General features: G+C 46.0%; 1 protein-coding gene across 1 annotated transcript in view; it reads right to left on the minus strand.

The window, feature by feature from the left end:
• Positions 1-14,498, minus strand: part of LOC120997605 (serotransferrin-A-like) — a 77,774-nt gene that overhangs the window by 60,567 nt on the left and 2,709 nt on the right. The window contains exons 2-3 of the mRNA XM_040427748.1: positions 13,620-13,780; positions 661-769 (exon numbers count right to left, since the gene is read on the minus strand). Coding sequence (XP_040283682.1) covers positions 661-769; positions 13,620-13,780 — 270 coding nt within the window. The remainder of the gene's footprint in view (positions 1-660; positions 770-13,619; positions 13,781-14,498) is intronic.

Consider the following 14,498-nt stretch of genomic DNA (forward strand, 5'->3'; position numbering starts at 1 on the left):
GAATCTTCTGTAGGCAAATCTAACCATACCTGCAACAATACCTATCTAATAGGGATGTAGCTAATAGCCATGGAAACACCAAGAGGAGTGACTGGCAGCTAATTAACACAACCGTAAGGGTACAGCCACACATTCAGGTTTCCTGATGCAGTTTTGGAAGCCAAAATCGGGAGTGGATCATAAAAGGAGACAAAGTATCACGGGAGTTGTCTCATCTCAACATTTCTGTCATATCACTATGATTTGCCATAAATGTTACACAGGTGCAGATCTCTGGTATCCACTAGTATCTCCAGAATGGGGCCCTCGAAGTGAAGAGAGATCACCCTCGCCGGTGTCCCATAGCAATAAATGGAGAGGATTAACTTGTGTGTTCCATGTGCTCTCCTTTACTTTGGTGGCCCCATTCAGGAGGTAGGAGCAGGTCCCAAAGGTACATAGGACCTGCACCCATCTGATAATTGTGACATATCCTAGAGATGTCATAAATGTTGAGATGGGACAACCACTTTACGAACATATGCTACTTCTCTTTTTTGAATTTACCCCTGGTTTTGGCTTCCAAGACTGCATCAGGAAACCTGACTATGTGGCCGTACAATTACTGCTCAGTGTATGTCCTTGTTGTAATACCATTGTTCACCTGTCTAATTCAGTTACCTTTTTCAGTGCCATAGTTTTCTGCCCAAATCGGCCTCAGGTTGTATGGATTCAGAGAACCCCTGTAAATATCTCCACTATCCAAAGTGATTGCATCTGCAGATCCATCCTGAAAATAAAACAAACTTCTTCTTGTATTACATGACCTAAAACATACATAATCAGCAGCATGTCCTATCCATTGCATTTTGTGTTTTTATTATGGTTTTCTCCATCAAACTCAGTAGGGCAAAACGGTAGCATACAAAATACATGATAAAACTGCAATTGTGGCTGGAAACTCGAAAAAAAACTGTAATTATTTTTAAAAAATCTAAATGCTATATGGGTCATTTATAGGGTTGAGCGAACCCGAACTGTAAAGTTTGGGTTCGTACCGAAATTTTGGATTTTTGGACCCCGAAAACGAACTTTTCAGTAAAAGTTCGGGTTCGGTGTTCGGTGATTTAATGGCACTTTTTGAAAGGCTGCAGAGCAGCCAATCAACAAGCGTTTAACTTGTGTGCCCTTAGAAGCCATCACAGCTATTCCTACTAATGGCATGGTTGTGATTGGCCAGTGCAGCATATGACCCAGCCTCTATATAAGCTGGAGTCAAGTGGCAGTGCACGTCACTCTGCTCTGATTAGTGTAGGGAAAGGATGCTGCTGCTGTGAGGGAGAGAATAGGACAGAATCTTTAATCTGAAGTGCTTGTTAACTCAGCGATCTACCTGGATTTTGTTTTGTGGGTGCAGTGCACAATATTTTTACCCTGACCTGAGCCCAGTGACCCAGAAAAATTACTTTTATCCATCTGTTAGTTAGGTGGGCGGCGGTGGCCATTTTATGCAAGTTCTATGCACCAGCACAGCATATGTGCATTTGTGACAGTCAAATAGAAGCTTTAAATCAGGGGTGCACAACCTGCGGCCCGGGGGCCACATGCGGCCCTCAATACCATTCTATGCGGCCCCCAACCACCTGGTAGCACACATGTATGTCTATGTCTTGTGGCTGCTCACATGAATCTTTAATGTATTGTCCCATTAGATGGGAGTCCTGGAAGTGTAACTAGACAGTTATAATATATACTGTATGTTCAATATGCCTTAAATATAGTATTTCACTTGGTAATACCCCTTTAAAGTTTATTTTCGGCCCTTGGAATTGGTTCAGGTTGACAATGTGGCCCCCAACCAGAAAAGGTTGTGCACCCCTGCTTTAAATACTGCAATTATATTCTGGGTTTAAAAAAAATCACCCATTTTTCGCAAGACCCTACATCTGTGGCCTTTGCAGCATTTGTCTGTGTGCAATTTAAGCTTGAAATACTGCAATAATTTTCTAGGTTTTTAAAAAACACCCTTTTTGGGCAAAATACTACATTTTACAAATTTTACTAAATTTACCCTTGCTGCATCTGTCAGTGTGAAATACAAGCATTATATACTGCTGTCATATTCTGTGATTAAAAAAACACCCATTTAGAGCAAAATCCTAATTTTGCGATGTTTGCTGCATCTGAAATACCGAAAGAGAAGACGTCATTGGAGCAGGCGCACTGAGGGAGTGCTGAGGAGGCGAGCCTCCTTCTCTCAGAGCGCCTGCGCCGAATCAAGACAGGCACGCGATTTTTGAAATGCAGACAGGGCCAGCCGAGGAGGATATCGCTGCTGGCCCTGTCAATCAACAGGAGGAGGGGGCGTTTTTTTGCGGCTGCTACCAGCAAGTAGACGCCCTACTTGCTGGTAGACAGGTAATTAGCATATTATAAAAGTATGTTTTTTGCCTTATCTACAGAACGAAAATGATTAATAACATAATGCAGGGATGGCCAACCTGAGGCTCTCCAGCTGTTGCAAAACTACAACTCCCAGCATGCCCAGACTGCCTTTAGCTTTCAGCCTAAAGCAGGGGATGGTGGGAATTGTAGTTTTACAACAGCTGGAGAGCCTCAGGTTTGCCATGCCTGACATAATGTATAGATATATCGCAGTATAGGGATTATAAGTACCCCAAAAAAAAAAAAAAGAGTTTAGTGGGGTGACAGAAGCCCTTTAAGTTTTGTTTGACTGTTAACCCTTGCTTTGTTACTGGAAAAAAACGGATTAAAATGGAAAATTTGCCAAAAAATAGCTGTTTTGGCAGCGTTTTTATTTTATTTTTTTGTCCGTGTTCATCTGAGGGGTTAGTTCATGGGGTATTTTTATAGAGCAGATTCTTACGGACGCGGCGATACCTAATATGTCTACTTTTTTAAATGTATTTAGGTTTTACACTATATTATCCTTTTTAAATAAAAAAAAAGCATTTTAGTATCTCCATAGTCTAAGAGTCCATTTTATTTTGTTTTTAGTACGGGCTCATTTTTTGCGGGATGAGAGGACGGTTTTATTGGCACTATTTTTGGGGGCATATGACTTTTTGATCGCTTGCTATTACACTTTTCATCATGTAAGGTGACAAAAAAAATACCTTTTTTTGCACCGTTTTTATTTTATTTTTTAACTGTGTTCCTCTGAGGGGTTAGGTCATGGAGTATTTTTATAGAGCAGATTCTTACGGATGTGGCGATTCCTAATATGTCTACTTTTTATTTTTATTTTAGTTTTACAAAATAATATTTTAGAAATTTTTTATTTTTTTTTGTTTTAGGTCCCTTTCACACGAGCGAGTTTTCCGCGCGGGTGCAATGCGTGACGTGAACGCATAGCACCCACACCGAATCCTGACCAATTCATTTCTATGGTGCTTTGTACATGAGCGTTGTTTTTCACGCATTAGTTCTGTGTTGAGTGAAAATCGCAGCATGTTCAATATTCTGCGTTTTTCACGCAGCCCTGGCCCCATAGAAGTGAATGGGGCTGCGTGAAAAATGCATTGCATCCGCAAGCAAGTGCGGGTGCGATGCGTTTTTCACTGATGGTTGCTAAGAGATGTTTGTAAGCATTTAGTTTTTTATCACGCGCGTGAAAAGCGCATCAAAACGCATTGCACCCGTGATGCAATGCGGGTGCAAAAACTAAACGCAACCGCAGAGAAAACTGACTGAACTTGCTTGCAAAATAGTGCGAGTTTCACTGAACGCACTCTGAACGCATCCGGCCCCAATCCGCAACGCCCGTGTGAAACCAGCCTTAGTGTCTCAAGTCTGAGAACCATAGTTTTTTTGGGAATGGAATTAAAATTGGGGAAGGGGATTATAAATTTAGTACTCCATGGAAGTGTGGTACTCCCTGAAGCAACCAATAATGCAGAGGCCCGGATGATCGGGGCACGTTTCACACTGAGTAGTGGTGTCCTTCCGTATCCACCTCCTGTGACACACTCTGCACCTTTTTTGGGTCCGTCCCTTCTTTCCAGTATGGGGGACCATATGGTGTTGGCCAGGGGCGATCCGGGCGCCTCCAGTTCCCGAGGTACTCCGGCCTGCTCTTTCCCGGTCAGAAAAGATCAGGGCCTTGAGGACTGCCTCATAGAACTGGAGGAATTTCCTGATGTTGCCAGCACACTGGGACAGCACAAAAGAGTTGTACAAGGCAACCTGTACCAAGTAGACCACAAATTTTTTGTACCATGCACGGGTTTTGCGCATGGCGTTATATGGCTTGAGGACTTGATCAGAGAGATCAACTCCTCCCATATACCGATTGTAGTCGACCGTTGCCGCGGTACCTCGCACAGGGACAGGGGTGATGCCGTTACCGTGAATTGTGGACAGTACAAGGACATCCCTCTTGTCCTTATATCTGACCAGCAACAGGTTTCCACTGGTGAGGGCACGGGTCTCACCCCTGGGGATAGGTACCTGGAGGGGGTGGGTAGGGAGGCCCCATTGATTTTTACGCACGGTCCCACAAGCGGACTTGGCTCTGGCGGCAAGGGACTGGAACAAGGGGATACTAGTATAAAAGTTATCCACGTACAGGTGGTAACCCTTATCTAGCAGTGGGTGCATAAGGTCCCACACAAGTTTCCCGCTAACACCCAGAGTGGGGGGGGTGTTCTGGGGGTTCAATACAGGAATCTTGCCCCTCGTACACACGAAACTTGTAAGTGTACCCTGAGGTACTCTCACAAAGTTTGTACAGCTTCATACCATATCTCGCCCGCTTAGAGGGAACATACTGGCGGGAAATGAGTCTCCACTTGAAAGCAATGAGAGACTCATCAACTGCGACCTGCTTCCAGGTACATAGGCTGCCAAAAATTTAGCCCCAAAGTGATCGATGACCGGACTGATTTTGTACAGGCGGTCATAGGCAGGATCACCTTGGGGGGGACATGCTGCATTATCTGCATAATGCAGGCATTTCTGAATGGCCTCAAAACGGGAGCGTGTCATGGCCATACTGTAAATTGGGGTCTGGTAGAGGACGTCCCCACTCCAGTAATGCCTGACACTAGGTTTTTTGACTAGGCACATGTGCAGCACGAGGCCCCAAAACGTCCTCATCTCGGCTGCACTGACCAGAGTCCAGCCATCGGCCCTAGCCAAAAAGGAGCCCGGGTGTTGAGCAATGAACTGTTGGGCGTACAAGTTTGTTTGCTCCACCATCAGATTCACAAAGTGGTCACTGAAAAAAAGACTAAAATAGTCATATTCAGTGAAGCCCACTGTGGGAATCTGGATTCCTGGTTGGCCAACAAAATCAGGAATCACAGGCTCAAAATCCTCCATGCAAGTTCACCATGCAAGTTCATTGGTAGGGGGCTCAGGCGGACTTATCTGGTGGGCCGGAAAAAACTAGTACGAGCCCCAGAGCTGCTTGTACTAGTGTGGGCCACAGGGTCCTTGGCATGGCTGTCCCCTTGCTCCGCCTGGCGGCGTCTCTGCCGTCTTGGTGGCTCATCATCATCGCCAGATGATGAGGAGGACGCGGATGACAAAAGGGTCATCCTCGTTCTCACTGGGGTTCTCAGAGTCGGAGGCAAGTTTCCTCAGTCGAGAACATCCGGCGGGCCATAGGGAAGTGTGTGTGTGTGCGTGCATGGAAATCTTTATTTAGTGTGCGTGTGTGTGGGAGCACGGGTGTTCGCGTACTTATCCCTAAACCTAACAGAAAAAAAAAACGAAATAAAAACAAAAGCCCAAAAAAAAATTTAAAAAAGAAAAAAGATTCAAACTCGCTGATCAGCCGTCCGCAGCTGATCAGCAGTGGGGTGAGCCATGCGCTAACAGTGGCTGAATGCTAAGAGTGTTGGCCACAGTCAGCGTACACAAAAAAAAACTGCTTGCGCCACAAAAAATGTGTGTGGGGGTGGGGTGTGGTGGGGGGGGGGAGGGGGGCAAGCTGCAGCACCCCTGGGGGGTCTAGAGTCACACAGCTGTACTGTGGACCCCAGACACCCGATCACAATAATGCAACAGTTAAAACTTTTTTTCCCCCCTTAAGTTTCCCTGAATATCCCTGCCTAACCTAATCTTTCCCTATGTACCTTTTAGTGCCAGATGGCACTGTGGACGGTCAGAAGAGGGGTGCTGGTTCAGGAGATCCGACGCTGCTCCTCTCTCCTCGATCCCGGACACAGAAAGAAGGAGGAGAGCAGAGCTGCAGTAACTTAAACCTCCCGCCTGCCCTGCAGCCAATCAGAAGCGATCCTAAGAGGTGATGTAACCATCACCTCTCAGGATCGCAGGATGGTGATTGGTGGTGTATTATCACACCACCGATCACCATCCTGTTCCGGGTTATCGGGTCACCAGAGACCCGAATAAGCCGGAAACGCAGCAAACCGCAGGTCTGAATTGACTTACGGTTTGCCGCGATCACCGATACGGGGGGGGGGGGGGGCACAGGAACCCCCGCCCCACATTGTCCCAGGGTGCCTGCTGATTGATTTCAGCAGGCACCCAGTTCCGATCACTGCCCGCTGCACGGCGGTGATCGGAAATACACATGACGTACCGGTACGTCATATGTCCTTAAGTACTGGGACATCATGACGTATCGGTACGTCATGTGTCCCCAACAGGTTAAAAAACACCCTTTTTGGGCAAAATACTAAATTTTGCAGCCCTTGTTGCATCTGTCAGTGTGAAATACAAGCGTTATATACTGCTGTCATATTCTGTTATAAAAAAAAAACATTTAGGGCAAAATCCTAATTTTGCGGCATTTGCTGCACCTGTCATTGTTAAATACAAGCTTGAAATACTGCAATAATTTTCTGGGTTTAAAAAAGCACCCCTTTTTGGCAAAACCCTCCATCTGGGGCCTATACAGCATTAGTCAGTGTGAAATTTAAGCTTGAAATACTGCAATAATTTTCTGGGTTTTAAAAAACACCCCTTTTTGGCACTACCCTCCATCTGGGGCCTATGCAGCGTTAGTCAGTGTGAAATTTAAGCTTGAAATACTGCAATAATTTTCTTGGTTTTAAAAAACACCCTTTTTGGGCAAAAGACTAAGTTTTACAGCCCTTGCTGCATCTGTCAGTGTGAAATACAAGCGTTAGATATTGGAATTCTATTCTATTGTATTTATTTATTTATTTTTTGGGCCAAATACAAAATTTGCGGCCATAGCTGCATCTGTCAGTGTGAGATACAAGCTTGAAATACTTCAATAATTTTCTGGGTTTAAAAAAACTCAAATTTTTGGCAATATCCTACATCTGGGGCCTATGCTGCATTTGTTAGTGTGACATACAATCTAGAAATACTGCAATAATATTCTGGTTTTAAAAAAAACACCCATTTTGGGCAAAATACAAAATTTGCAGCCTTGGCTGCATCTGTCAGTGTGAAATACACGTGTTAGATACTGTTGTTCTATTCTGTTATTAAAAAAACACCCATTTTGGGCAAGATCCTAAATTTGCGGAGAATGAGGAAAGTGTCGAATAAGGGAAGTGGCCCCGGTCGCTGTGCCGCTGGTGGAGCTCCTGTTGCAGGGAGAGGAAGTGGTCGATCTGTGCCAGCTACACGTACAATTGAAACACCTTCCTCAGGTGCGGGTAGGCGACAGAACCTTTAGCGTTATTTGTTCAGGCCTAATGCGGCTCTACGAATGGTGAGGCCAGAACAAGTACAGGCGATAGTAGATTGGGTTGCTGACAGTGCCTCCAGTTCCTTCACATTGTCTTCCACCCAGTCTCCTGCTGAAAGATCAGAGTTGGCACCTGCAGCCCATGTACATCAGTCTTTCACCTCACCCCCTTGCAAATGAGCCAAGCAGTCTGGGCCCCATGTCATGCAGCAGTCTCTTCTGCTTTTTGAGGACTCTGCTAGCAGGGTTTCCCAGGGCCATTCACATAGCCCTGCCCCAGAAGTGGAAGAGTGCACCGATGGCCAACCACTTATGTTTTAAGATGAGTACATGGGAGGACCACCGCAGCATGTCTCGGATGATGACGAAACACAGGTGCCAACTGCTGGGGCTTTCTGCAGTGTGCAGACCGACAAGGAGGGCAGGGGTGAAGACTGGGTGGAAGATGATGTGGAGGACGATGAGGTCCTCGACCCCACATGGAATCAAGGTAATGCGAGTGACCTGTGTAATTCGGAGGAAGAGGTGGTGGTCGCACAGAGCCACCAACACAGCAGAAGAGGGAGCAGGGTGCAAAAGCAGAGCGGCCGTCCTCTAGACAGTACGCCTGCTACTGCCCACCACACCAAGGGACCGAACACACCAAAGCCAGCTCCAAGGAGTTCCCTGGCGTGGCAGTTCTTCAGACAATGTGCTGACGACAAGACACGAGTGGTTTGCACGCTGTGCAATCAGAGCCTGAAGCGAGGCATAAACGTTCTCAACCTGAGCACAACCTGCATGACCAGGCATCTAAGTGCAAAGCACGAGCTGCAGTGGAGTAGACACCTCAAAAACCAAGAAAGGTCTCTGGCTCCTCCTGCTCCCTCTGCTGCTGTGGTCTCGGCCTCTTCATCCACCTCTGGAGTGACAATGGCACCTGCCACCCCGCAAACAGAGGATCTGCCAGCAACACCACCACCTGGGTCACCAAGCATCTCCACAATGTCCCACGGAAGCGTTCAGGTCTCCATCTCCCAAACACTGGAGCGGAAGAGGAAGTACCCCCCTACCCACCCGCGATTCCTGGCCCTGAATGCCAGCATTTCAAAATTCCTGGCCTTTGAAATGCTGTCATTCGTGTGCACTGCGCAACGCCATCTGTGGCAAGGACCTAACTATGGATACGTGGACCAGTAAGCATGGTCAGGGACGTTATATCTCCCTAACAGCACACTGGTTAAAGGCAGTGGCGGCTGGGCCTGAGGCGGATAGCAGTTTGGCGCATGTCCTTCCACCACCGAGGATTGCAGGGCGCTTCAGTTTGCCTCCTGTTGCTTCCTCCTCCTATTCCGCTTACATATTCTCTAACGCCTCCTCATACGGTCAGCGTAACACCTTCACAACCAACTTCAGCACAGCCAGGGGTAAACGACAGCAGGCAGTTTTAAAACGTATCTGTTTGGGGGAAAACCCCCACACCGCGCAGGAGCTGTGGATGGGCCTTGAACAACAGACCGATGATTGGTTGGTGCCAGTGAGCCTCAAGCCCGGCCTGGAGGTGTGCGATAATGGGTGAAATCTAGTAGTAGCTCTTGGACTAGCCGGTTTGACGCACATCCCTTGCCTGGTGCATGTGCTGAATTTGGTGGTGCAGAGGTTCCTTAAAAATTACCCTGACATGTCAGAGCTGCTGCATAAAGTGCGGGCCGTCTGTGCACGCTTTTGGCGTTCTCACCCTGCTGCTGCTCTCCTGTCAGCTCTGCAGCATAACTTCAGCCTTCCCGCTCACCGCCTAATATGCGACGTGCCCACAAGGTGGAACTCTACCTTGCACATGCTGGCCAGACTGTGCGAGCAGCAGCAGGCTATAGTGGAGTTTCAGCTGCAGCACGCACGGGTTAGTCACTCTGCGGAACAGCACCACTTCACCACCAATGACTGGGCCTCCATGCGAGACCTGTGTTCCTTGTTGCGCTGTTTTTTGAGTATTCCACCAACATGGCCAGTGCCGATAACGCTGTTCTCAGCGTTACTATACCACTACTATGCCTTCTTGAAAAAACGCTTCTGGCGATGATTGAAGAGGATGTGGCACAGGAGGAGGAGGAGGAAGAGGGATCATTTCATAGGGTTTCCGGCCAGTCATTCACAAGTGGCTCTGAGGGTGGTTTCCTGCACCCACACATGCCAGGTACACAATTGTCCAGCCAGGGCACAGTTCTGGAGGATGACGAGGTGGAGGATGAGGAGGAGGAGATGGAGGATATGTTCATTGCAGGGTGGCACCCAAACAACTATCACTGGTAGCTATCACTGGTGCGTGGCTGGAGGGATACAGAGGACACAGACGATACACCTCCCACAGAGGACAGCTTGTCGTTGCCTCTGGGCAGCCTGGCACACATGAGCGATTACATGCTGCAGTGTCTCCGCAATGACCGCCGAGTTGCCCACATACTATCTTGTGCTGATTACTGGGTGGCCACGCTGCTGGATCCCCGTTACAAGGACAAAGTACCGTCCTTAATTCCGTCACTGGAGCTTGATCGTAAGATGCGCGAGTACAAGCGCACGCTGGTAGATGCGCTGCTGGTGGCATTCCCACCTGACAGCGGGGGCACAGTGGAAGCACAAGGCGAAGGCAAAGGAGGAGGAAGAGGTCGCCAACGCAGCTGGGGCACCACCAGCACCTGAGAAGGCAGGGTTAGCATGGCCGAAATGTGGAAAAGCTTTGTCAGCACGCCACAACAACCAGCACCACCAGCTGATATGGAACATCTTAGTAGGAGGCAGCATTTCAGCAACATGGTGGAGCAGTATGTGCGCACACGCCTACACACACTGAATAATGGGTATGCCCCCTTCAACTTCTGGGTCTCCAAATTGGGCACATGGCCTGAGCTTACCCTTTACGCCTTGGAGGTGCTGGCCTGCCCTGCAGCCAGTGTATTGTCTGAACGTTTGTTTAGCACGGCTGGAGGGGGTTATCACAGGTTTTATTTCCCAATTTAAACAAAAAAATAATAAAAATAAATAAAAATCAAAAACCAGTGTTGGCTACCTCCTCCTCCACCGCCACATCCACCGCCTCCTCAACCACCTACTCCATATGGACCTTGTCCTCCTAGATCAAGATTATTATTTTTTATTTGTATGTATTTTATGTTATTTGAAGTCATTTCCCTATCCACATTTGTTTGCAGAGCAGTTGCCATGCTCTTAACCACATTTTGCTGACATTTGCAGCCCTCTAGCCCTTTCCATTACTTTTTTTACAGCCATTTTAGTGCTCAAAAGTTTGGGTCCCCATTGACTTCAATGGGGTTCGGGTTCAGGGTCAAGTTTGGGTCAAGTTCACCTATATTAGGCGTATTTCTGGCGCAGATTGCGACGCAAATGTCCTTTTCACAGCAATCTGCAACTGTTCCCCACTCACACCAGGTCTAAAAAAAGGGGGCGTGGCACGGACGGGGAAGGGGACGGGCCTGTTTTAGGTGTAGAAAATGGTCTAAATCTAAGACAACTTAAAAGCTGTGGATCTGCTGAAGTGATGTAGACGCCAGTGCCTTTACATACACCGCCAGTGCAGGGCCTTATTAAGACCGGCATCTAAAACGCAGGTTTTAATAAATGTACCACTATAAGTCCTATAAAAAAAACTGGTATCAAAAAGTCGCAAAGTTTTTCACAAATTATTTTTACTTTTTGGGTGTTCCAACAGCTGGCTGGAGTCAGGCGGGGAATGGGCAGCGCAGCACAGCCCTAACCAACCTGGCACAATTATTATAATCAACGTCAGGAATCTGGTTGAGATAATACCAGAAGTCTACACCAACTTACTTGCTAGCGGAGACCTGCACACATGCTCTACAAATATCTCCCAATAGCAAAGGAAATTGGACCAACCGGGACTGAGCCACATATCTTCAAGGATCACATAGCAGCCATATTTAGTTCTAGCCTATATCCTATATACTAGTTTCCACTTATGGAAAAGAAAATGGTGGCTCTCTCACTTTTCTACTTCTGGAAAGGTGCACTACCCCTCAGCACTCCCAAATGCTGGTAAATGGAGATAGATATAGAGTTTGGATAGGGGGTCACTCAATATTAGGCAAACACACAGTAAATAGGTATCCACATTAATTTTATAGGCTTAAAAATAAACACACTACAATATTACATATAAAACATCTCATAAAAACAATAATAATAAAAAATATACCGCAAATAGTCAAATACACTGGAAATACGTCCCTGGGAGGGGCTATTTTTCAATAGCACTAGCACCCTTGGAATGGCTGTATGGCCGTAGCTGTTAAATGCTAACTCCAAGCATCATAGTCCTGAGACTGTTATGGTTGTAAGTTCCACATTAATTGAGGAGTTGTTAGTATATCCACATTGCAGCACTACTTAGATTTGTAATTATGCAGGGTACTTTACCGCTCCTATGATCGGTCCGCTTGTACACCAAGGTTTCCAAGTGTAATGCTCTGTTGTGAGCTGCAAGGACCTTTAGGCAAAGTCTATATATGAAGTTCCCCACGCTCCTGGATATGTAGTAGCGGTGCTGCTTGATATCACCGCTCTGACCTTCCAGGACCTGTGTGGTGTCCCACGTGGTTTGCTGGACAGGTCAGGTGAGCTGTAATTCCAGGCGGGGTTTTCAAATCTCTTTGGTGCAGATAGTTTGAAGCTTTCAATCCAAGTGTAGACACACGATTGTAAATAATTCTTCTTAGCAATCCCTCACTGTGGTATGACAGTGACCGATCATAGGAGCGGTAAAGTACCCTGCATAATTACAAATCTAAGTAGTGCTGCAATGTGGATATACTAACAACTCCTCAATTAATGTGGAACTTACAACCATAACAGTCTCAGGACTATGATGCTTGGAGTTAGCATTTAACAGCTACGGCCATACAGCCATTCCAAGGGTGCTAGTGCTATTGAAAAATAGCCCCTCCCAGGGACGTATTTCCAGTGTATTTGACTATTTGCAGTATATTTTTTATTATTATTGTTTTTATGAGATGTTTTATATGTAATATTGTAGTGTGTTTATTTTTAAGCCTATAAAATTAATGTGGATACCTATTTACTGTGTGTTTGCCTAATATTGAGTGACCCCCTATCCAAACTCTATATCTAGTTTCTACTTATGGTATATTGAAATACAAATCTTTAGGTTCAACTAGAATATTCTCCTCAAAGCACAAATTGCAGCATTTTATTAGAATTAACATAGAAGAAGGGATTAAAGGGGGATTTTACTATTAATGGCCTATCTTCAGCATAGATCCTCAGGGGGTCTGACACGACACCCCACACCGATCAGCTGTTCTGCAGTAGCTCTGGTGTCAGAGGTCACAGCTCGGTCCATCTTGTACTCGGCACATCTGGGCAGAGCATAAGGCTCAGTTCAGACCTGAGCGTTTTACAGCGCGTTCCTACGCGCTGTAAAACGCTCAACAAGGAGAAACCAATGCTTCCCTATGGGAATGGTTCTCACCTGGGCATTTTACAGCGCGTACGATCGCGCTGTAAAACGCCCGACGCTCAAACAAGTACAGGAGCGTTTTTTTGGGCGCTTGTCGCGCGTTCCCGTACATAGACTTTCGGGAACGCGCGACACTGTGTGTACGCTTGTCTCTGTATGCGCGATTGTAAACGCCCGTACAATCGCGCATACAGAGCGCTCCTTTCAGAACGCTCAGGTCTGAACTGAGCCTAAGTGTTGCTGTTATCAGCTCTGCTCACTACACAATGGACAGGGCTGTGTAGTTTCGGCACTGACTTCCAGCACCAGAGCTACCCTGAGGGTATGAGATATCAGACCACTGTCAATCAGATATTTGTGACCTGTCCTGAAGGTATAACATCAATAGTAAAATCACAGACAGCTTCTTTAGCGTTATTTCTACTATAACTATGCATTAAATGCCATATATAAACTCAATAGCAAAAGCCCCTTTATATAATCTTAATATAATCTTACAGCAATGGCATTGAAACAGTCATCGGTGCTGGCTTTATGGATGCAGGACAAGGAAATCTTCTCAGTACCACAGGTCTGGCTTAAATCTTTGCATTTTTTCAGTTCTAGGTCAGACTTCACACACCAGCGGACGGTATTTGTAGGGGCAGCGAGGCACGTGGCTGTGGACAAACATAGTGTAAAAACGTGATTATAAAGTTTTCTTCTGTAACAGGACACTAGTCCTTGGAGAAGGATTTAGGCTACATTCACACGTCAGTATTTTTCTATAATCCGATTTTCGGTCCGTTTTTTGCGGATCCGTTGTTCCTGAAAATGTTTCCGTATGTCATCCGTATGTCATCCGTTTTTTGCGGATCCGCAAAAAACGGAAACATGTATCAATTTCAATAAGCAAATAAAGTTGTTTGGATTTCTTTAAAAAAAAAAAAAAAAAAAAAATTTAAATGTAATTTCCAGGAACGGATTCCGTATAAAACGGATGACATACGGAATGACATCCGTATGTCATCCGTTTTTTGCGAATCCATTGACTTTGTATTGTACCAGGATCCGATTTTTCAGGAAAAGAATAGGACATGTTTTATATTTAAACGGACATGCGGAACGGAACAACGGAAACGGACAGCACACATTGTGCTGTCCGTTTTTTTCCAGGACCCATTGAAAATGAATGGGTCCAGATCTGGTCCTGATCTGTTCCGCAAAAAACGGAACAGATCAGGAAAGAAAAAACGGACGTGTGAATGGACCCTTAGAAACATTCAGCTGTAAAGTCACTGAGTAATTGGTAAGCAAATGGATGCACAAGGAGACGGATAAAAGATAGATAGATAGACAGATAGATAGATAGATAGATAGATAGATAGATAATAGATA

Source organism: Bufo bufo, chromosome 4, assembly GCF_905171765.1.
Source record: "Bufo bufo chromosome 4, aBufBuf1.1, whole genome shotgun sequence".
Taxonomy (NCBI): Eukaryota; Metazoa; Chordata; class Amphibia; order Anura; family Bufonidae; genus Bufo; species Bufo bufo.